The 23790-nt window shown below is 52.5% G+C and overlaps 4 protein-coding genes across 4 annotated transcripts; 1 reads left to right on the top strand and 3 right to left on the bottom strand.

Annotated features, from left to right (window-relative positions):
- Positions 1–5337: 5337 nt before the first annotated feature.
- On the top strand, positions 5338–10014 carry BZA05DRAFT_476815 (uncharacterized protein; the record flags this gene model as incomplete). The annotated part of the gene is made up of 3 exons (XM_051488274.1): positions 5338–5475; positions 7058–7317; positions 9216–10014. The coding sequence occupies 3 exons, from the start codon at positions 5338–5340 to the stop codon at positions 10012–10014; spliced, it is 1197 nt and encodes a 398-aa protein (XP_051336136.1).
- A 2454-nt stretch (positions 10015–12468) lies between these two features.
- Positions 12469–14013, bottom strand: BZA05DRAFT_421736 (uncharacterized protein; the record flags this gene model as incomplete). The annotated part of the gene is made up of 2 exons (XM_051485752.1): positions 12469–12889; positions 13655–14013. The coding sequence occupies 2 exons, from the start codon at positions 14011–14013 to the stop codon at positions 12469–12471; spliced, it is 780 nt and encodes a 259-aa protein (XP_051336135.1).
- A 4953-nt stretch (positions 14014–18966) lies between these two features.
- Positions 18967–20030, bottom strand: BZA05DRAFT_158012 (uncharacterized protein). Its single transcript, XM_051479063.1, has 3 exons — positions 19549–20030; positions 19190–19494; positions 18967–19117 (listed from the first exon to the last, which is right to left on the bottom strand). Exons 1-3 carry the CDS (start codon positions 20010–20012, stop codon positions 19038–19040), a joined length of 849 nt encoding a protein of 282 aa, XP_051336134.1. The 5' UTR covers positions 20013–20030; the 3' UTR covers positions 18967–19037.
- Positions 20031–22425: 2395 nt separating this feature from the next.
- On the bottom strand, positions 22426–23167 carry BZA05DRAFT_158009 (uncharacterized protein). The gene is made up of 2 exons (XM_051479062.1): positions 22840–23167; positions 22426–22765 (listed from the first exon to the last, which is right to left on the bottom strand). The coding sequence occupies exons 1-2, from the start codon at positions 23031–23033 to the stop codon at positions 22474–22476; spliced, it is 486 nt and encodes a 161-aa protein (XP_051336133.1). The 5' UTR covers positions 23034–23167; the 3' UTR covers positions 22426–22473.
- Between the last annotated feature and the right edge of the window lie 623 nt (positions 23168–23790).

Here is a 23790-nt window from a genome sequence, read left to right as displayed (position 1 = left end):
TTAACTACTTGAGCAACCAACATTAGGTAGATACCATGTTAGCGAGCTGGAGATGGTATGAGGCCTGTTGTCAACAAAATCCTGCATGCCCGTCTTCTTCATCCTCGTCTCCCTATTCCTAATTTCCTCTGCTTCCTGTCCCTCGACAAGCTACGCGGTGCAACCGTGCAACTTGGACCGAGCAAGCGCGAAATACTACCCATCTAGCCATAAACAGACAGACCGAAGAAATCTGGTGGCCAGAATTTCAATCATGGCTAGATTATCAGCGTGGATTCTTTCTCCGCCTTGTCGCTCATCCTCCGCCTCCTACCATTTCCCTCTTCACCTTGCCCCTATTCTCTCCAATTGGGCAGATTCTTCACCTGCCATGGCAGCTTTGCTACTGTCAGGTAATACATTCGAAATGGCAGGAAACCCTGGCACAAGAGAGGCCCCCGGATGGGACCTAGAAGTTAGAGTCTCTTCTCGCGGCAGCTCTGCTGCCATTTGCAGATGCAAATTTCCGGTAATTTTCTCGCTAAAGCTGCTATTGTGGCCACCGCTGACCTCGTCTGTCTGTCGGTATCTCCGTGTGTGGGGTTGATGGATGGCAGTTCGCGTCTATCCGGTCGTCGGTGCACCGCGGGCGTTGTGCGGAATTTTAACGGCTTGTATACTGCTTTCATACTTGGCTATCGTACCCTGCCAGTTCCTACCCCACGATTGTACTCTACCCTGCTAACGTACCCCCGCTATCGGTCCTTACCGTGGTACCCTGAAGTGGTACCCTCCGCTGCACCCCGAAGTGGTGCCCCTAAATCGTACCCCGTCATCGTACCCCGCGTGACACTCCGCCGTACCTCTACGATCGTGCCGATCCGACCCTACGTTCGTCGTTGAACACCCGTCGGATTTCAGCACGATTCGATGCTCCTTCCGCGTAGTTACTTCGATCTGCGGGTTGGAAGAGAAGGTGAAACGTGAATTGGACCGGTGTGGAGATGGGAGACAAGGGTGCAGGCCAGCCATATGGACGTGGTGGATTTACTGGAAGGATTAAGACAATGTAAGAGAGGATCCATGGGGGAATCTGGAGCTAGTAACTCCCCTTTCTTTTGCGGTACGATGTCGAGGCTCAAGAGTCGAGGCGAGCCTGAAAGTACGAGTCGGGACTCTGGCAATACGAGTGCGAATAGGAGAGGGGCCGACGGAGGGATACGGTGGTGTGGATGGTGGAATGGGTGTGGACGGTAGGCCAGGTTTGCGGGGGCGAATTGACATCGGAGTGGCTGGGTGGTATCTTTATCGAGTCCGGATGTTCGTCGGGGAGAGGGAGTCTCGGGGCGAAGGAACTGTAGATGGTTATGTTTATAATGTCGAGGCATTACTTCCGTCAAAACACCTAGTTCAGAGCAGCCAGAGTTAAGCAGTGGGTGGAGGAATGGATGAGCAGTGAGCTATGCGAAAAATATTATCTCATATATCGCTTCCACTACATATTTCGCAGATTATATTTCTGTCAATCAGTCCTTTGATCTTCACCAATCTTTTGAATGTAGTATTTACGCAACGTCCAGGCCAACCCAGTGTTTACCTGGTATTGCTAAGCACACCGATCTTTAGCTACCGTCTCTTGAGATATGGAGGGTTTCACTCATCACCCGATCATCGCCGTTCCTAGTATGATAGATATGGTATACATAGCTTCGCGAACTGGAAGCTTGCTACCCGTAGTGTGACGCCGCGTTTCGTTTAGCACAGGGCGAGCCGGGGACGCCCTGTCCGGCACCTGGAGTCCGATCGCAATGTGAGCGGCAGGATATCATCACCCATCTGCTTCACGCTTAGCCGAGTGTCTTTCCAAGGATGCCTTTCCTAAGGCGAATAGGAATGCTCCAAGCGATACATTAGTGGGTTTACCGTGTGGCCTCAGTGGAGAATAATTTCGGTTGATAAAAGACGGGTGATCGCCTATGATGTGGAGGTGTTCCACTAGTTCCTCAAATTTTAGAAGGATTGATGTTTTTGGGTATAGGTAGGTGTATCTTGATCAATTTTATGGAACCTCAAGAGTTGATCGCTCATATAGGTCATTGGGGTTACTATACATTGAGAGTGACATATACAGCTATCACTCGGTGTTCTAGCTAGAACTTTTTCGGGCACATCCGACCCCTACTCCGCCACTACCATATTACCATGATTTAGATAGGTAGGTAGCATGCATTCAATGAATGAACACAAAAAAAAGAACAAATAAAGCCCTACTCTGCCTACCAAAAAAGACTTACATAGGAAATCGGACCAGTATGTTTCGCACCACGAACAGCCAATCGCCTATCATCGCTCCTCACCTCCCTGGATCGGCTATAAATACAGCAGCACATTCGCACTGTCGAGCTGGCCGTGATGCTTCGCTTCCCTCCTCTTCCTCCGGATCATGTTGGCACTGTCGAGCTGCCCCTGATGTTTCCTTTCCCTCCTCCTCTCCTCCTCCTCCTCCTCCTCCTCCTCAAAGTCCGCCGGAGCTTTCCTCCCCACTTCTGTCATTCCTGATTCACCACCGCGGCCCGTGACACTGCACGCAACGATGTGTGTCTGTTGAAAGGCTGGGCACAGGCCGAGCTATATCCCCCGCGTGCCAAGCTGCCAAGGACCCGGCGCAGAGTATCGGAGAGTAGTGTTGCTCCGGGCCCCAACGAAGGAAAAAAAATAAGGATTACCGATGTCGGCTGGAGTGGAGTATGTGGTAGGCATGGCAAGGAAGAGGTGCTGGAACGGATGGGTAGATAGGTAGGAAGAGGAGATGACAGGACCGGGGAAAAGAAAAGGATTAGAAGATTTGAAGGAAGATGAGATAAAAAAGGATGAGAGGATGAGGGATGAAGAGGATGAAGAGGATAAGAAATGAAGAGAATGAAGAGGATGAGGGATGAAGAGGATGAAGAGGATGAAGAGGATGAGATGAGGGAAGAGGAGGGAGGAGGGTTTATTATATAAGGTGTCGGCCAATTCTCTGGCGGAGACCGCGTCATTTCGTGGCCAGCGTGGGACTGGCTGTCGTCGGGCAGCTGAATTCAATCGTCGCGGGTAGAGTAGGTGAAATAGTTACACCCCGCGGTGGAGGAGACGACCAACTTCCGTGGCCAGCGTCGGACTGGCTGTCGTCGGGAACTTGAATGATGAATCCAATCGGAGAAGTACACTCCGCTGTCGAGGAGACTACGTGCTTGCGTGGCCCGCGTGGGACTGGTTTTCGTCGGGCAGCTGAATTCAATCGTCGCTAGCAGAGCAGGAGGGGCTGGCTGTCGTCGGGCACTTGAATACGTGCTTCCGTGGCCAGCGTTGGACTGGCTGTCGTTGGGCACTTTAATGAGCTGTTGTGAGTTTCCGAACCGTATTCGTGAGAACGAAGAGAACACGATATAAGCTCACCTGAAGCTGTATGCTAATACAACGGTGTTCTGGTGAATGTTGTTCGCGCCGGAGTTCGTGAAGGTGATGGTACGAACGGCGGCTGAGTTCTCAGGGACGACAGGACACGAGACAGTATGGACCAGGAGCAGTCTCTGTGAACATCTTTTGCGAGTAGTTCGTTAGCCAGCACCCAATAGGCCAGAGATGGGATCAAGGGGATAGTACACATGGAGGAAAGAGAAGATGTGACTGTTGGTAGTCTATTTGGATGATGATGATGATAAAAAGAATAAGAAGAAGAAGCAGAAGTAGACGGCCAAGAGAGCATACTACTGAGAGACTCGGGAACGGGTGACGATTCAAAATCGTGATCAATCAATTCCAGAAAAACTTAAAGTAGCGATACAGAAAACAGAAGAAAGGAAGACAGGCGAGCCCCTTTATATAGCTCGCAGCGGGGAAAATATGACGGTTGGAGCACCGCATCGGATCGGCTCGACGACGACAACAAAAACAAAAACAAAAACAACAACCACCTCCGTAACAGCTGGTCTCAATAGGTCCGGCCAAAGTCCGGCCTAAAAACAATCAGTCACACCCGAGTTCCATAGTTTCCTGCCCAGATCGATCCGGCCCTCAGGCCCCCCAAAAGCTGGACCCACTCAGGTCACATCATTTTCCATGCGTGTCCCAGTCAACCGGCGCTCTCCGGACACGTCAAGCCATCATTTTCCCCTGCCTCCCTCACTACATACCAGGCCGGACCGCCCAACGGCGGTGCTGCCTAGTACCATTCGCTTCCTTCCGCCCACAGCTCTCCCATCGCTCTGCAACAACGGTTGGTGGTGTCGGGCTCGTTTTGATTGACTCTTGCGTCCTGCAGCCTATGTACCAACCGACATGGCTTGGAATCACTAGCCCACCACCCGTACATAATGTGCTCGCGGCACTGATCGCACCCAGGCAGCGTCATGATAGCCTTTCGTGTGCTCCACATGAACCTTCGGTAGAGGCCAGCACGGAGGGTGGAGGGTAGGGTAAATCACATCGGAACGCCTGCCAGAGCTGAGACGTTGAAACCATCCGCACTGTACGATCTGCACCACACTCCGCCTGCCAGGATCGCTATGACGCACCCAACCGAGCCGCTTTATGAGATCGCGGCACCGGGTCTATTTGAGCCCTATGTTTTCTGCTAGAACTGCCATTGCGCGCCCATTCGAGTCTCTTTGGCGCTGGGGCAGGGAGCGAGTTGATCGAGATCGAGTGATGGGTTGGCGAAGGCTCCCACCTTGGGAACATACCTTCTGAAATCACCCTTCTTTCTTCGGTATATCCTCTAGATAGCCACAACATCCGCTACACTTGGTAAATAGAACGCAATTACCAACCACCCAACTCTCATGCTTCCGCGTAGTTTCATCAGTCCAGCAGGCTTTAGAGGTTAGAGTTGGGCTCCACACTCGCCAAGCATCGCCGTTTAGTAGAGGTGATTCGTGGATGTCATGTTCTTAAAGTGTGGATGAACAACATCGTAAGCTTCCTTGCGCTACCTGAGTTCGTACATTTGTGACAATAGAACCAGGACCGTTGTGCTTCGGTTGGGAAAACACTCTCTTCACGAACTCCACGGGGGTGCACTCAATATACCATCGTATGATACCATCGACATGGAACGAGTGTCACGACATGGCTCGATCTTATCCGGGCAGACCGAGCGAGGCAAGCCTAGGAAGACCTGTTCAAGAGTTTCACACAGTGGAGGTCGCAGCAGGGGGGCCTTGAGGCGGCGGTATGTACGAAGGAGGCCGGAAGGGGCAAGGACACGTTCAAGATCAGGAACCTCTTGGCCAGCCAGGACTCCAGCGAGGCTATCACCCGCTTCCTCTCTACATCGAACGCAGGACGACGAGTCCATCTTTTGCGCACAGAGACAGCATGGAGCCCCCGATCCTGGAGGTGGCGGCCCTGGAACGGGACCCGGTGACCCAACGACTGGCTAGGACGAGCAGGGTCCAGATCGGAGGCTACATCGCGCGCAGAGTAATGACGCGAAGAAAGAGGCATCGACCAAAGGTATTAGGTATCAACAAACCCGAGAAGTATATCAAGGAAGAAGAGATCCCACTTTTCCTCCCACCACCGATCCCGGCATGAACAGTTAGCCAACCAACATCGAGACCACCGGTAGACTGGGACCAGGTGGGAACCAGGGTACTGTAGAAGCGACAGGTGCAACTAGGAACGGTGGAACTTGCGGGAGGCAGCAAAACAAACAGCTGGACGAGCTAGTGGTATCGACTAGGGGTGGGCAGGACTCAGCTGGTCAACGATGATGGTCGACATGGTGGAGGTTGGAGCGGCCCTGACGTAGTGATTTCCTTGATTTTATCTCTTCAAAATATGCAGACTTCTTCATGCGTAAAATAAAAGCGGGCTGGGCGAAGAGCAACAGGGAACCCTCATCGAGCTTATCGCCAGCGGCCAGGGACAGAGAGGTGGAAATGGTTATGCAACATGGTAACTGCCATGATCTAAGGTTGAATGCAATGCTAATCAAACAATAAAAAGCCGCCATCTATGTCACTGCTTCCATGTTGTGACCCACAAAATGTTTCCTGGTTCTTTGGATATGCCAAGGATTAAGGCCGATGTCATATAATGCACAAACAGCGAGGTGGTTGAGAATTGGCCGACAGCTTGTATAAATAAACCCCTCTTCCCTCCTCTTCCCTCCTGTCGTGTTTTCATCCTCTTCATTCTCTTCATCCCTTATCCTCTTCATCCCTTATCCTCTTCATCCCTTATCCTCTTCATCCTCTTCATCCCTCATCCTCTCATCCTTTTTCTATCTCATCTCTCTTCTGATCTTCTTCACTTTTTCTTTCCCCTGGGAGTTGCATCTTCTCAATTCCTACCTTTCTACCCATCCTCTCCAGTACCTCTTCCTTACATACCTCACATACTCCACTCCAGCCGACATCGGCAATCCTTATTCTTTTTCCTTCGTTGGGACCCGGAGCAACACTACTCTCCGACACTCTGCGGCGGGTCGACTGGGCCACCGCCGCGGATACCGACGCCGCTCGCTGCATGAAGTGATTGACAAGTCTGTGCACTCTGGATACATCTTGGTAAAGGCGAGACGCAAGTATGACACGGCAAAGCTCCAACAGCTGGACGACGCATTCCTCGTCCGTGGAAGAGAGGTGGCCGACAGCCTCCCATCTTTCACTGCCGCAGTTCACTTTTCGAGAGCCACCAGGGGTGCCGCCAGAACTGGTCCCCAAAACAGAAGAGAGGAGAAGCACGATCCCGCCATTGAATCTTTGATTGCTCTGCTTGTTCGTAGTAAGTATATACTTCTGATCCCTACTCCCGCAATGCCTGTAGCAGCTTACTTTGTACCTTTCATTCCCACAGAGATACGACAAACTCAAGCCATCTCCGCCTCGACACCAACGAAACCGCACCACCCGTGCATACTCTCACCCTTCAACAGACTGGAAAATTTCCTGTCCATTACCAAAATGGGTGTGGTAGCCAATGCCAAACCCACCAACAGCTATGGGGGGTCCGAAGGAGACCTCCTAAAAGTCATCTCTCTCGATCCGGGAGGCGATAGTCACTGATGCGGTGCTATGGAGAGCAAGAATAGGGGGAGAAGGGGGAGAAGGGGGAGAAGGGGGAGAAGGGGGAGAAGGGGGAGAAGGGGGAGAAGGGGGAGAAGGGGGAGAAGGGGGAGAAGGGGGAGAAGGGGGAGAAGGGGGAGAAGGGGGAGAAGGGGGAGAAGGGGGAGAAGGGGGAGAAGGGGGAGAAGGGGGAGAAGGGGGAGAAGGGGGAGAAGGGGGAGAAGGGGGAGAAGGGGGAGAAGGGGGAGAAGGGGGAGAAGGGGGAGAAGGGGGAGCAGCGAGGGAGGTTTGTGACAATAAGAAGAAGAATGGAAAGATTGGGGGGGGGGGGTGGGGGTTTGAGAGACGAAGGAGAAGAAGGGAAAGAGAATGAGGGACGTTTGTGAGAAGAAGCGGAGGATATCAATGGGGTGTTTGACACACAAAAAGAAGAAGAAGGGAGAGAGGGGGGGTTGATAGAAGAAGCGGAGGATATCGATGGGTGTTTGACACAAAGAGAAGAAGAAGGGAAAGAATGGGGGTTTGACAGCAGAAGCGGAGGATAACGATGTGGTGTTTGCAAGAAAACGAGAGAGAGAATGAAAGGAGGAGGGGAGGAGGCGTGTTTTCTTATCATGATACCTATCTTAGACGTTTTATGCGTCTTGTGCGCAGGGAAGTTGAAAGTTTGAGAGGGAATCACCCTGGTGTGGATGTAATGTGTGCACAGGGAGGTTGAGTGGGGATCACCTGGGAGTGGATGTAATGACTATGGTAGTCAATCAAATACGATATAAACCAAAACTATTATGACCATTGCTGTAAATTTTCTCCACAGCCCGAAAGTATGCTGCTGCAGTAGATGATCGGAGGACATGTAGAAAATGTTTCAAGTAGACGAAAGCATTTAGACTTCAGCAGGCAATAATAACCCAGAGAAAGTACCAGACGCAAAGACAAAGATGCAACCGACTGATGACCGTTTCCTGCTCACTGTCTTCTATATAACGGTAACTGTTGCCGGCTAATGCACGACCTGGCCATCTACCGGCACGAGAGAAACATGTCGACTTCAGAAAGCAAAAATAACCCAGAGCACGCATCAGACCAAACTCAAGGTGCAAGCGATTGGTGACCGTATGCCGCCCACGATTTACTATAAAAGTATCTTTTACCGGTGAATCCACTGCCTGCCAATCCCACCAGCCGGAGAGAACAGTGTCTCAGAATGAAGGGTGAAAAGTAAAGTTCCGGGGCGCGTCCGTCTGTCCGTCCATCGAGTATTGATGTAGAGCGGTGTAATGAAACGGATGGAAGTTGACTGCGAGTTGCGCTCCAGTACAGCAACGAACTCTGCAGGATGACGGATCCGCTCGACACGAACATAGTTCATCCCCCCCGAAACGTCTGAGCTCGACGTCATTCTGGCTGGAATCAGCAACCTATTGCATTGCAATGCGAAACAATAAGCTTCCCGTTGTCGAGCTGAGCTGAGCTGATCGGCTGAAGTATCTCCGTTGTTCACCGCAGGCACCGCAGGCACCGCAGCAGAGTCCGCCGCGAAGACGACGTCCCCGAGGCCGCCGACGTGCGCGAGGATGGGGAGTTTCGAAGCACGGAAGAGATGACGATGTGGAGTATCGTTCTGCGGTATTTAAGGGCTGCTCGTCCGCCGCTTTGTACCCACTCATCACCCGTCTCGCCCACCGCTTTATTCCCACCACCTATCACCACCGTTTCCGAGTCCGCAACCCATCCACCTCACCTGCAACCCCTACGACTCCAGCCCCGTGGATGGTAACTACCTCAGCGATGCCAGCGTGTTTCATGTCGATGCCGGTGGAGCTGCATCTGCAGTTTTTCCGGTGCCTTGGCATACATAGTGCTGGTGAGCTTGCGCTATCGTGCCGACATCTGCACGAGGTGTGGAAACTGAACTAGCGCATCCTTGTTCCGCGCCTCCTTCATACCCACAAGCTGTCCACCTTCCCTGGATTCTATGGGCTCGACGGCACCTGGTCCGTGTGGGATGATGCACTGAGACTGGAAAAGCTAAGTCACGGTACGTTCATGAGAATTCGGGCATGGGTGATGAATGATGGATCCGATCACCGCTGCCGTGCCCGACTGCGGTTTTCTGACAGCAGGCTAAGAAACCACCGACACAATGAAGATGCACCGGAACACGCTCTCCACCGGCCACAGTACCGCGCGGTATGCCCGAAGCATCTGGAATCTGATCCGGCCGCTATACGGCCAGCCTTTTCTAGAGCACTACAAGCCCAACTGGCGGCACATGGACACTTTGACACCATACCTGCTCACGGTGACGATCTACCGAGTGCTTCTGTTCGAGAAGGAGCTAGAAATCACAGTGGACGGCGACCGGGAGCTGATCCCGCGGTACATCTGGGGGGTGCAGGAGGTGCAACCGGAGCACCACGTGGTGCTCGCCAAGAACCTCGGCATCCTGAGCCAATGTCTCGTCGACGACGACGATGACGACGAAGACGGCGCGGTAGAACTCTACGACGATTTCGTAAAATGCCAGCGCACCTACGCCCGCAGGTTCTGGGAGCTCCCGCTGAGGAATACCCCGTTCGCCTGGTGGTGCATCATGGTCGACGCGGCGGACCCGGACGATGAGGACGATGAGGACGATGAGGACGACGACATCGAGTCGGCGGACCCTGATGACGACGACGCTTCCGATGATGATGATGATGATGATGATGATGATGAATTCCAGTTCGAGCATGATCCCGATGATCCCGATCTCGATGGTTTCGAGTATGGATCATACTTCCACCTTGTCGACTGTGAATTCGATTTCGAGCATATCGAGGTTGCAGAAGACGGTGGATATGACTGCGAGGACCCGGGGGGCGAGTCCGGATACGAGGACATGGAGTTGGGATACGGGTCCGATGGTGATCCCGGGGACGAGTCTGTATCAGAGGACACGGTGGATGAATCTGGATACGAGGAAAGGGTGGGTACATAGCCGTCCCTTCCTCCCTGTATTGCTTCGTAATGGCGGAGTTGATGCGTTCCATCTATCGAACACTTACCAGAGAGAAATACTGGCAGAAGCGGATGTGGTTGTGAAGGCGGTATTTCGTGAAGATAATCGGTAGTCGTAGCAAACAAAGGGAGCACGACTTGTGTTTGTTCCATCGTTTTTTTGGGTCAGTCTGGATTTCGTTTTGTTTTGTTTTTATAGAGATGGATGCATTGGGTGGGGGTCATGTGTAAAGTGTAAATATGGATTGCGTGAGAGGAGGGTAATATTGGAATCGCGGTTTCGTTTTCTTTTTTGTTTTGTTTTCTTTCTCCTGCTTTGGTAGGCAGTGGCCGTCGGCGATACAGCTTTCTCTGTTCCCGTGGAACTGACAGGAAAGGTCGGGTTTGAGATGTTCGAATAGACGTGACGAGTGGCAACGAAATGCGGGTTGCTTTATGACAGAGTTTCTGCGATTAGAGTATAGATACATAGATTGGTTGGTCGGTGAAGAAGAGCAGTTTTCATTGAGTATCAAATTTTGAAGATTGTCAGATAGATGTCGAATCGACACAAATCGTTGCGTGCAGTTTCAGCGGTGACCAAAACCTCCACTTCGTCGCTGCACCCATTCACTCTCATCTGGACCCACCATGAAAAAAAAATGAAAAAAAAGGCAAAAACAAGAAAGCAAAAAAAGAAAACAAAAACAGGTTGCATCTATCCCCTCGGGGATTTAGCAGGATGTTTAATCTGCTCGTCGGTTCTCTTCTTCTTGTCCACCAGCATCGATCCCCTCGCGGGGTTGTGGGGAGTTTATACCGGTTTTAGGTCCTCCTCTTCTTGTCCACCAGCATACATCCGCCGCTGTGGTTTCGAGGGTTTCGGACCGCTCAACGTTTGTCTTCTTCTCAGCCACCGCTCGTCGGTTCTCTTCTGCTTTGTGATAGGCTGTTCTTCTTAGCCAGCATCTACCCCCCGCGGGGAATGGGGAGAAGGTGAAACCGCTCGCCGATCCTCTCCTTCTTAGTCGTCGTGTGCATTATGTCTCAGGTGTTTGAAGTTGATTGGATGCTTGGTAGGTCTGAGGAAATATTGGTAGTTCGGTCGATTCTTCGTTGGCTTTTGTAGGTAATAGTTGTATTTCGGCCGATTTGGTCTTGGTTTGTAGTTGTTTGGAGGTTGAGATGCTGCACAGGAAAGACCGGCCGAGAGCTGCATAGAGCTGCTTAGAGCTGATGGAAATAATTCCGAGGAGGCGAAGGAGCGGGATTTAATGGATGAGGATGGAAGTTTATTCCCTAAAGTGACCATTCTTCAGCTTCTGCTCGTGATACATCTAGATCTGGCTTCAAAGTCTTGTGGAGCATTAGGGAAAACTCACATTGTTCTAAAAAGAAATATGTAGTGTATGCTGCTGTAATGCATTGGCAGGCTTTTTTCGTGTTCGATGATTGTCGTTGACGAAAAAAGCCCGCCAATGTCGCTGCCACATGGGCAGGGAGGGGAACGCTGTCACATATCCGTAAACAAAGACAGGCAGCGGACACAAAGCTGAGCTTGCGATTGATGTAGTCATGACCGAGTCCCCCTGAGTGAAAGCAGAACAGTCAGTCAATGTAGATGCCTGGATGATTGGAGATTATAATACGTACTTGCACCCCATGTTTATGCGGGAAGGTTTTGTAAGGGGGGAGCAGGATAGGTAGGCGAGAATGCTCAGTTCTCAACCCGGCCGAGAAAGGCGGCCCAATGAAGTCATCGGGGGTCGCCGGATCTCTACCATGTCTGGGTATTCATCGCAATGGTTGCGTGTAATGTTGGTTGATTCGAGAGAAAGTAGAGGGGATGAGGAAGATTTTAGCTTGAAGGAAAGATTTGTAGAGATGAGGAGGGAAGAGGAAGGTAGAGGTGAGGATGAGGATGGAGAAGAAGAGGAAGCAGGTGGAAGGGAGGGGGAACAAGTACTTCCAGCGGTGGTCCGTGCGCGGAAGATAATACTCATTCTATTGTTCTCTCGGTAGCGCCCTTTTAAAGTTTGACAGCGGCCGACGGGCGTGGGATCTTATCGGGCACTCGCGTGGCTTAAAACTTGATACGATAAGACAAGAGTTTACGAGTCAGGATGCCGTAGCGATCGCTTTCAACTGTATTGAAGAAGCTTCTCCAACAAAGCTGTGAAGAACCACCAGTTAAATCACGAGGTAGTTACAAAAACACACCAAGTCCTACTTATCGTAATAAAACACTCAACAAAGACCCGTCCTCATAAAAATGCACCGAAACGAAAGTCGACACGTTACTGTAGTGCAGTTCCCACCATCCTTCCGAGCCGTTGCTAGCTACATAGCCGCTCCTTCGTTCCCCTTCGCACCCCTTCGCACCCTTCGCACCCCTTCGCACCACCAACACCCATCCGCTCGATGAGTCGATTCACGTCCTCCGCGCACTAAACCTCTACAGCCATGGCACCGCGCCTGCCTTGATCAGCGCGTTGAAACAGGGTACGCAACCATTGAGCGCACCATCCATGGCCGTGCGGCCACGTTCGTCAATCTTATGTACGTCGACGTGCATTCCCAGGAGGAACTCTACGATTCTCAGGGCCTTTCTGTAGGGTTCTGTGAGGTCACACTCAAGTACCAGGTCGCTCGCGTCGAACACCTGGTGCAGCAGGGTGCGGCCGGAAGTGGTGGCGTGGACGTCCGCGCCGTTGGCAACAAGAATCAAGTCGGCGGCCAGCCGGTTGCAGGCTGTCCAGATTAGGGGAAGCTGGCGCCGAAAGTTCCAACCGTTGACGGACAGGCCCGCGGAGAGGAAGCGCGTGAGTGCGTAGATATTATCGTGCCAGAATACGTTGTACAGAGCCGCGTGATTTCTGTGGGTGGGATACCGCGTGAGTGATGACTTGTATAGATCCGCGATGAGAAGGTCATCGTAGGTTCGGCACGTCCGTAGGAATGCGAGCTGGTCGCGCGATGTGGGGATCGATTAGAATATCTGCCGGACCAGTTCGTGTGGCAGATGTAGATGGTCGGTCGATGACATGGCCTGGTGCGGTGCTGGTGGTGGTGGATACAGTGATGGGGTTGGATGGTGGAGATGCTAGTGGCTGAGGGCTGGGCAACAGCGAGAGTAACAGCGTGGGTATATTGAGGGCGCGGGCGAGGAGGTAGGTAACTTCGTTGGTCGAGCAATGGGGATGGGCCACGGGTTGCAATGGCGAGTTGCTACTGTGATTCCTACCAGGTTATTCCCACAGGGTTTACTGTGTGTGGTTCGGTGGTGCCGGCCGGGAATGGCTTGTTTTCAGTGGGCTGACTGGCTCTCTAGCTCAGCTAGTTTCATTGCTTTTTTCATGCTACGATGTTTCAGACCGAACTCGCTATTCTCTCAAGCCACTGCGTCTTTTCTCATATCTACATACCTAACACATCATCCCATCGGTTCCCACAATCTGGGTACTTCGCTTTCAACAAGCTGCACCTACTATTCGCGAGTGGGAGTGTGCGAAGTACTTCAGGATTATCTACCACGAAACAGCGACTTGAAGCACACCCAGCCGGAAATCTCCAGTGCCTAGGTATTCCACCCACCCCCCCTCCCCCTCACCCCCCGGAGAGTACCTACACAACCGCCCTACCCTCCTCCGAGGACATCCTCCCGCTGCACGCGCTCCGTGTGCAACAACTGGCGAAACTCAGTCCACGCATCGTCAACGTGCCACTGCACGCAGTCATAGAACTCGCGCTGCGTGGCCGTGCCGTTCGGGAATGCCATGTCCATCAGCCGGTACCGCAGCGTCAGTAGCCAGTGTACTAGCCCTCGCAGTCTCTGGTCCAACGGCACGCTCGCCATCTCGTCTTGTAGTAGTGAGAGCAGGTACGGAAGTAGGACTGTGTCCGTGGAGTCCGTGGTGTGCGTGGTCTCAACGTGGTCGAGGTATTGCGAGACGCTGGCGAAGGTAATGGACTCCTGGGAGGGTGGGGGTGTGTTGGTCATTGTTAGGGGTTGGTCGGTGGTGGTGGTCGTGTGATGATATGGTACGAGGCGGTATGGTGAGGATCGACGTTGCAGAACCGGTGAGGTGAGGATCAATCTTCGAGCAATGATCCGCAGGTATATGCACCGCTCGAGGGCGCGTTCATGATGAATCCCGCAGTCAAGTCAAGATACGACCGCTGTTGCCAGCGGGGACAGGGTTCGATCAATATGACCGACTACCTTCGACAGGCTACGGCCAACAATCGCGACGACGACGGTCATCATGGAAAGCCAAGGAATGGCAGCGCAATCCAGCCTTCGCTGTTCGAGCAGTAGGAGAGCTTATGGAGCGATTAGTGTATGTGTTGGATGTTAGTATGATACTCAACTTTGCGCCGACGAGGTGGGCAATGGAATGGGACTACCGTGCCTGGAGTTGGGTGCGATTACAGTAAAATACTAAGCAGTGGATAATCGAGGACCTTGGTGTGTCGAGTATGGAGAACACCAATGAAATCCAAGCGTTTTCCCCGAGTTCTGCTGGCTTAACCCAAGGGGTCTCACCCGCCGTGAGGAAAGTAAGTACGGTATAACCAATGCATCTATTACCCTGGGTATTGTTCCAAGTCGGGAGAGCGAATCCCATCATGTGAATTAGTTAAAATCCCCGGAAACGTCGCCAGATCTTGAACTCTGGTGGCGGGATCAGAAGTTCAACTCGTTATTCGTCCGATAATCCGCGCTGGTTCGCCGGAGATGTAGAAGCTGCACACGTACCTGAGTTCCTGACCACTCGTCCGAGGATAGCTCGTTGCGAGAGCTATTCGGGCTAATTTATGAACACGCCCGCGCTGAAATGCGGCGGTTCTAACAACACAGCGATGTACCTATTCTTCGAAGAGCTCTAAATACCACACCAGCACGGCCAGCGGCTCATGAGTCTGACACACATCTATCACGCCGGCTCACAACACGTCTCTCCTCGTCGCCGGATTCGTCAGGCGGGTTTGTTAGAACTCAGGTATCAATTTTATTTCGCGTCTATACATAAGCATGTTAAGACTAAGGCGAACAACAACAATAACACCTCCGCAATCTCTTCTTCCATCCCCACCGATTCATCCCTCCCCTCCGTAGTAGACCCAAAATGACTTCCTGCCACTGCGCTTTGTCGGCATTCTGTGCCACATAGGTGGCCTCCAGAAACTCTGTAGGTGTGGGAATGGTGATCCCGATCGGTTTTTGACATACAGGTCGTGTATGTAAAAAATCACCGTCTGCCTCTTCTCAATTTCTGCCACCTCGACTAAATTTAATGTCAGTCGTGTACAAGGTTAACAGTATTGCGGAAACTCACGTGGCTAACACCTGGTAGGCAAATCGAAGCTACCCACCCGCCCGCCGGCCAATCGCCGACTCCACAATTGTGGAGAGGCTTAGGAGGGCAAACGCCCGCCGGCCGATAGGCCACTCCACCGTGGTGGAGTGGCCCAGACAAGTTGCACGACTTCAGTTACCTACCAGCAGGCGAGCCTCCATCTTGCAGCTCCCCAGGCGGCTCTCCATTGCCAAATATTGGCGAAGGAGCCGAGGTTTCACTCGGAGCCTTCCAAGTCTCGGAATAATGTCACGAGTGACATGTCGTGACTATCCCACAACATTTTGGCTTGGTAGTGTCGAACCACATCTTCGCACGTTAGCAGCTATTGCCTTGTGGGGAACATTACTACAACCATTGAAATCAGACGCCTATCCGTTGTCGATATGCTGTGATGGTATCGGTACGTGTGTCTGGTTCATCCGGCCCGGGCCGGGAGCTCGTCAACTAACTGCTGGGACACGGGTCCGCCGAGCGCATACACCGCCAGTGTAAGAACTGGCGGTGTACACACCGATGGACGACGTGGACTGCCTGCTGGCAGACGACACCGCCACCGTGCAATTCCCCAGGCGGCGCCCTAGAGCCGGCCTCGGTCGAACTCAACTGTAATCGGCATTATTACACGCTGAAATGCGTGCATATAATCCCCGTGTCCCAGTCCCCGAGTTTTCCACAGAACGATGACATTCCTAACAGGTCAGCAGTGTCCAGTAACAATAACAGTACGCCACTTCAGGTTGGGAATATTCTTACTTTCCCAAGCCATCCCCACCACCACACTGCAATCGATACGGATTGTGGCAATTTGGTGATCTCCAGCTCACGCTCCTTGCCGCTGCCTGATACCAGCGCAACTCCACCACGGTGGAGTTGCCCCCCGCCCGTCGGCCAATCGCCGACTCCACAAAAGTGAAGCGGCTTAGGCGGGCAAATGCCCGCCGGCCGATAGGCCACTCCACCGTGGTGGAGTGGCCCAGGAAAGCTGCACGACTTCGGCTGCCTGCTAACAGGTGAGCCTCCATCGTGCAGCTCCCCAGGCGGCATCTTAATGTGGTGCATGTTTCTTGCTTGTCGAAGATTGGTCGGGGGATTCTTGTACGGAGTTTTTGCGGAGGATGATTCGTGGCGAGTCTTGTGCGGAGTGTTTTTAGCTGATCTCCCACAGATCACTTGAGTAACTGGAAGTGAGATATTCCCATTGGAACTCGGGGATGCAGGGTGAGGAAGTGAGTTTTCTAACCTCTCTATTCACCACTCAGCTTCGAGCTATTGATATGTTGTGAGTAACGATGCAGCAAACATACCTCGAGACAAACTTTGTGCATAGCCCGCTGGCGCGGCCAGTAGCCCCTCCGTGACTGTGCCGCTTGGGAGGCCAGGCACCGGGGTGCCGGGTTGGCTGGGGAAATTCACTGCTGTCGATGAGGATGGCAAACTATGTTTGCGTCTATCGAAGCTATCATTACCATCGCGGCGGTAAGTCAGCACTTTGAAACTCTATACAACTTTATGGTGGACGAGGGTACTAACCAGTGAAGTACACACCACAAAATGGTATGGTGGAGAAACTTGTGAGTCGATGTAATAGAAGAGGAAGATATGAATTAGTGGTGGTTATGATTGGGAGTTGTGAATGTTAAGGAAGTAGAAATAAAATCTTTAGAGGGAAGGAATGAGGATGGCTTTATACTTCTGAATGTCTTGGTATTACAAGGTGGTCCGTGCGTTTCTCTCCAGGTGGTCCGTGCGGTAACCGTCGAAGTCTGGCATATTCTACTGGTTGCCCTCAACAGGTTTGAAGATAACAACTGTAAATCCAAAGTGTGAGTCAATTCTAAATCTTGGTTTACGCACAAGATGTGATGGAGAATCTGGAGAATCTATGCGACCTCGCACCCATATGCTCGACAGTAGAGACCATATTGTAGAGATACCTGAAGGAAACCATGGCGATCGCGAAGATGAGCCGGGTGCGATGGGCTGACCTTTAAAGTTTGCGAGGATTGGCTGTGATGGTGTCCAGCACTGAACCCAGAATTGATTGGATTTCGACGCCTGTATGTACTTTTATGGACATGTGTTTGGTCTTGCACTCGAATTGTGAATTTACCATCGCTCTTGTTCAATATTACTGCACGTATGATGTTCACTCCCTCCAGGGACTCGACATGATTGGATTCTCGAGACTCCTGGGCCGTCCGCTACATAAAAATAAACCCCCGAAGATCCAATCTACCCCACCACCACCTGTCACCTGTGATCGCCACTCAAGCAAGATTTGCCCAAGACGTCCTACAAGAACCTTCTCGTGGCGTGTGAGTGAAAGCGCGACCAAGTACGTCCAGGAGCTACCGGCGATCTACGAGCTCCTAGAGCTGGGGCGGATATCTGTGGCATGGAACGAGTGAGAGAGAAATCTTCCTTTTTATTTCGCATGCAGCCTATCTAGACTATGGCGAACCAACGAACTCCTTTTCCTACCCGCCCTAGCCAGTCGAGGTGAAAGCCCCGGTGACGGCTAGTCCGATGCGGCGTCCCGCATGGAACGAGTGTTTTCGGCACCGGCAGCGCCACGGCGGTAGCCGACAGAGTGATCGGCGGTGAAGCGCCACCAACGAATAACAGGATTTATAGCCTCGACACCAAGAGCCTAGTTCTGGTCGACCGTCGCTATCGGAGTTTCACTATCTCTTTTCAATGTCTGTCTGTATAGTGCATTGTCGTTTACATAGGTAGTATCAATACATTTCACGGCCGCATCAACAACGAGGTGAGGTGTAAGAGCAGTTTCCGCTGTCCAGTCAGGTCTTTGCAGTTTTCTGCACAAAGACACGCAGCGCATCCGCAAGGGGGGGTGGGAGCATAGTCTAGTGCGCCTCCCAGGCGACTTATGTTAAGTTGGGTTTCCGACAGGGTCCTCCGCGCAACAGGAGTTCTTCCAGCGCGCGCGTGGTCGAAGAATATTGGACGAAATGTGCCCCCGACTCTGACACTCGGTGGGGGGAGGGGGCAGCGCAGGACGGAACGGAACGCTGATGTACCCATGATGATAATTGGTACTGGGGCGGAAAAATGGATGTACTCAGTATCTACTATGTACTCCCGGGTGTGATGATTGCAGTGGTGCAACGGGGCATGTGTCAATGGGATGGGTGTGATATTGATGTTGGTACGTACTGAGCTTTGTAGGTTTATCAAGGCTCTGGAGATGCACATAGGTAGTCAATTTTCGACATAGTCCGGTCCGGACGGACTGCCAAGATACAGTCCAGTCCAGTCCAGTCCGGGGTTCAGGGCGGACGGTGAGGACTACACATCTTGTATGTCGAACACTACACTAGGGGAGGTATGAAGGATCTTCTCTAGCCGTTTAATTTGCACCAGCCCTCGACAAGATATGTACACGTGCAACTTGTCTCTTTGTGTTTACGTAGTGATATGTATTCGTCTTTCGTGTACGTTGGTATGGATGGAGTATGAAATTGATCGAAGGAGGTATATATTAGACAGAGTATTTTGCACCATCAATTTCCTCGGCAGTACAGAAATGGCCGTCAGACCGTCTCTTTCCCCTCACCGCCCTCCCCTCCTCCCAGCCAGCCAGCGCCCAGACTCGACAGCTCCTATCCAGTCCCGTCGAGTGATATCGGAGTAAGGTACATCAGACAAACACCACCGAGAATCCCGGCCCCAGCCTGCGTCTCGTGTCTATCGCCGTCGGATTCGCGCAACGGGCTACAACTACTCGTCAAGCACGTTAGCCCCAACACCAGCTATCTTCTCCAGTCACGGGAGTGAGGGCCTAGTACTCACACCAATCCCTAACCACATGCGGATGCAACCCAGTCTTTTCCGCTATATACTGTACATCGGTAGCCGTCGGCGCTTTCCCATCGCAAACGCAGGCACCCAGCACCTCACGCAACATCTTAACGACCTCGGCGGAGACCTTGAGTGCATACTTCACGTACACGGTGAGCGGCATGGAGCGCACCGTGAACTCGCCCGTGAACGGGTCCATCGAATAGTCGTCGTCCTCGTAGTCGGGCTCGACCCACCGCTGCGCCGGGGAAACAGCGTCGGAAACGGAGAGGATCCCGAGTTGCTCGCGCGTGATGCTGGATGGGGGGTTAGCTCGGCTAACCCACAATACAAAAGAAAAGGGAACGTACTGCAGAAGGTTCGTCTCCGCTTTCTGCAGGAGGTCCTGGAGGAAGTCGGTGTCTTCCTTCTCCCTCCCCCAGTGATTGCAGTGGACCACCGCCGTGACCGCGGAGACCGTGTGCTGACTCAACTCGTACATATCACCCAGACAAGCCACAGCATCGTGCGAAACCTGACTTATCAGCGAACCTTGTTCGTTCTCGGCAGTCTTCAGCACGTTCATCGCATCGTTCAAAAGCCCAATCTTGGACGGAGCCTCGTCCGCAGGACCTGCAGGAGAAGGGCCCGTAGGATTGGTGGAGAACTCGACGTCCCGAGTGCCGAACTCGTCAAAGAAGCAGCGCAGGTCGGCGGCGAGCTCGCACAGCTCCTTGGACTGCGGAGTGTCCAGTGCCGAAATGCGGTCGTGCAGGTCGTGCACGTAGAACAGCGGCTGGAAGAACGGGTCGAAGCGGCTGGTGCGGCGAGTCATGATGGCGGTTGTTATGCGCGACGACCCGGGGGTGGGATGGAGCGTGGGATGTGTATGCAGCGGGTAAAGGTAAAGGTTGTTGGTGGAGATGTCGTACAAGGCTCAAGAGATGCCATATATGGTACAAAAGTACCCGATGGGGTAAAGACACTAGCGGTTGGGGTTGAAGCTCGTTGGTTGTTGGGGTCGAGCCCACTACTCGAGTACATACTATAGAGCTATGTGATAAAGTCATCAACCTTATAGCAACCTTGTATGAGGGCGATTTTGACAGACCTTGTCTCGCTCCAGACTTCTTCGCTATTCATGTCCAAGCAGACGGGTTTAACGAGTGATAGATTGTGCAGGTGTGTATGTGTTGGAGTCGCTAGCTTGCTTTCACGCTTTACTTCACCGCTTGGTTGATATTCACCGACGACAGAGCACCCCAATTCCTCAACCCTCTACAACTCCTACTCCTTTTCACCATGCCAAAGTGCGAGCTCACCCCCAATCTTACACATCTTCCCCACCTTCACACAAGTTCAAACACACCAACCTCCGAAAAGGTAAGCAGCCACCCACTCCCACCTCCACCACCTCCACTGCGCCTCACTCACTCACTCACAGAGCCCAGCAAAAGAATGTCCGCCAATATCCGCAAACGCCGTTTCTCCCTCTCCTCCTCCTCCTCCTCCTCCCGGCGGTTGAGCCCCACCAGCACGGTGTGGAATGGCTTACCATTGGCAACCGCTCAAGGCGCATGCCACCCGTCTCATTGGCCCATCTGTTCAGACAGATTGCAAAAAAGAAGTGGAAGGAGGCGAATGATTGGGCGTACTCACGCATAACGAACCCAACATACAACGTCAAGTGCCGCAAGTGGCGGAAAACCCGGCCTGACCCAGTTGCATCGAAAGCGAAGAAGATTACTGCATCCAGCTATTACCAGCTGAAAACTGGGCATGTCCTGATTGCACCATATCTGAAACGAACTGGAAGCCAATCGAACGACTGGTGCTGGTGGTACTCTAAACCTGGAGCCTGTCAAACACGCGAACATATGTTTAAAGTATGCACCGCATGGCGGAAGCAACAGAAAGTACTATGGAAAGCAGTCCGACTAGAAACAAAGCGTGGACGAGATCTTTTCCGAATTGCAGATCTGTTTGTGGATGAGAGGTGCACAGCGGCAGTTCTGGATTTTCTGGAGGCGACCGATGTGGGAAGAAGGGCTAGGGAGAATAAAGGGGAAGGACGAGGAGATGAGTCTACTTCTGAGGAGGAAGATGAACCGAAAAATGGGGGGAGGTGGGAGGAGTGGAGGAGGGTGGTGGGAAGGAGTGGTCACTGGTAACCACCGATCGGGCCAGTAGGGCAATAGGGAGAGCCATATCGCTAGTCTTGCGGACGGAGCAGGGTTGGTTGTGTAGTTGGTGTTCGCTGTAGTCTACAATGGCTCATAGATGTGAAATAAAATTGATGACCCCCCCCCCCCCCCCCCCCTCCGAGTTCTCCACGCAGACCTGTCCTGTCCTGTCTTGTATACCAGGTAGGTAGGTATTCTGTGACCTCAACAATATTTCGAACTTCGGCCTGATCCATCATCCGGTTCCTGACCACGATGATTCTGTCGTTTCCACATGCCGTCAGAACGTAAGGCTGACAGGGACCGCATTTGAAATTCGGCTGTGGCTTCGTCGCCTTCAAGAATAGTAGAGTATTAGGATTCGTTTTGCAAGTAGCCAATACTCCCCCACCTACGAGAAGTTTCCGCGTCAAGCAGTCTGATTTTCGCATTTCAAATACGGCTCTTTGAACGCATATATCATACATGTGAAGAAATCGAGCGTATGGCGCTCTGGTGATTTTTTGTCTCGGGCTGACACATCCCACAATGCTTCACAATATTTAAAACCTACCAGTTTTACAGTCATTATTGTACGGCCGTGCTGTGCATTTCAACAATGACTACATAGGCCTAACGAAAGCGATGATCCTTACAAAGTGAGAAGTCCGATTTATACAATGGTGGTTTTCGCTGAACAGGCATTATGTCGGAGTTACGACAGTTTCAGGGAAATGAGACCCTCAGCATCAGCCTTATTTTAACATACCTAGCCCTTATGTACGGAGGCTTCACGAGTTTAACGTGAAAATACATAACTGGCTTATGGGTGGACTGTTTTGTTTCTTAGGCCTATTTAAGGCCTACATAAGGGGAACGACTTTAGTACACTGCTCAATAAAGGTAGACATTCACCCGCAAACAAACTGTTATGCGTACTACATACTACAAACATTATCGCGCAGAAAAGCAACGCACCAACTCCGAAAGCGAAGAGACACACACAAGGGGTATTCATAAACGAGCACTCGAAGAGTAAAGTAAAGGTAGTAAGACATAAGACATTAAAAGAGTGCGACGGCAACAGTGGTAAGAAGCCAACAATGTTTTCTTGTTTTTTCTACGTGTGTGTAACTACAGAACAGCCACAAACAGCGAGAACACGAGCGCCACCACGCCGGCAGCCGACATGTGGAGGGTGCTAGCACCGCTGGCGGGGTCGGAAGACGCTACGGCGGAGGGAGAGCTGGTGGGCGCGGTGCTGTTGCCGGAGGCGGAGGACGAGGCGACAACAGTGCCACTGGCAGAGGGACTAGCCGAGGCGACGCCAGTGGTGCTGTAGCTGGCGGCGTGGCTGGTGAATACCGAGGGCGTGCCGGTGGTGTAGCCGACTTCGCTGGAGAGGACGCTGGTGAAGACGGAGTAGCTGCGGGCGGGGGTCGTTAGTATGCGAAGATATGTACGCACGATGCGATGCGACAGATGCGGAGAGTAACTTACGATGGCGCACCGGTCTCAATCGGCTTCTCGACGGGCGGCTCGCCGGTCATCGTCACATACGCGACTTCGGTCGAGAACACGTCGGTCTTGACGGTGACGGTGTACTCGTTGGCGGCTTCGGCGTCGGCGTCGGCGTGGACGACGGCCAGCAGGCTGACGAGGGCGATAAGCGCGAGGAACTTCTGGAAGAACATGTTGGTCGATATAGAGTAGGTCGAGTTGAACGAGTGGATAGGTGGATAAAGGGTCGATATGTCGGTAGCGAGGGAGGGACGTGCGAAGAGGAGAGGAAACGGAGCTTTTCCAGTAGTAGTAGGATCCGTGGGGTTTTATGACCGAGCGAGAGGTGCGAGACAGATAAAGCGGCGCGCTGTCAAACACGTTGTTAGCCAGTGAAGAAAACCGAAACCGTGATCCCATCCCACCCCCATCCGGGGGCTAAACCCCTGCGACGAAAAAATCAATCTTTGTGGGTTTCGATGCGTTGTCTGAGCGGACACACAGATTGCGCCACCTGATGAGATTTCTCCGTGGGGGGGGGGGGAGGGTCTTTGCGCTGGCTGCCTGGACGAACTCACCTAAGAGTTGGGGAAGTGCGAGTAATAGTTCACCGGGTGCGATAGAGACTGGACGCTGCGAGGTTGCGGCAGAGAAACGGATGGGGTATGATAGTACTGAGTGCTTTCCACGAGAGAGTGAGTGGGTTGAAGGGCGCGAAGACCGGAGGGCGACGGGGGAGACTCAACCTCTTACATAGGGTCCGCTATTCTTACACCAGCGCCATAGTTGATTCCTCATATGCCGCCCCTGAACCACGTCGGCAAATTAGACGACGCAGGAACCTGGAACTGGCTGGCCAATAGCGGAGCGCGAAATGATCGCGCTTAGCCCTGTGCGGTTTCTGTTCCTGACCGGGCAAGGATGCAGAGCTCGTTCCTTGCAGGAAGAAAT

This window comes from Tricharina praecox (genome assembly GCF_024521635.1).
Source record: "Tricharina praecox strain CBS 144465 chromosome Unknown BZA05scaffold_29, whole genome shotgun sequence".
NCBI lineage: Eukaryota > Fungi > Ascomycota > Pezizomycetes > Pezizales > Pyronemataceae > Tricharina > Tricharina praecox.
Note: the sequence above shows the minus strand (reverse complement) of the source record. Positions and strands in the feature narration are given on the sequence as shown.

What these genes read in the sequence shown, in the direction of transcription:
- BZA05DRAFT_158012 (XM_051479063.1), bottom strand. Translation starts at nt 20,012, where the DNA reads ATGACTCGCCGCACCAGCCGCTTCGACCCGTTCTTCCAGCCGCTGTTC. An exon ending in GCGGAGACGAACCTTCTGCA is followed by an intron (nt 19,495 to 19,548) that starts GTACGTTCCCTT and finishes CCCCCCATCCAG; the next exon opens with CATCACGCGCGAGCAACTCG. An exon ending in GCATGTGGTTAGGGATTGGT is followed by an intron (nt 19,118 to 19,189) that starts GTGAGTACTAGG and finishes CTTGACGAGTAG; the next exon opens with TTGTAGCCCGTTGCGCGAAT.
- BZA05DRAFT_158009 (XM_051479062.1), bottom strand. Translation starts at nt 23,033, where the DNA reads ATGTTCTTCCAGAAGTTCCTCGCGCTTATCGCCCTCGTCAGCCTGCTG. An exon ending in ATTGAGACCGGTGCGCCATC is followed by an intron (nt 22,766 to 22,839) that starts GTAAGTTACTCT and finishes CCCCGCCCGCAG; the next exon opens with CTACTCCGTCTTCACCAGCG.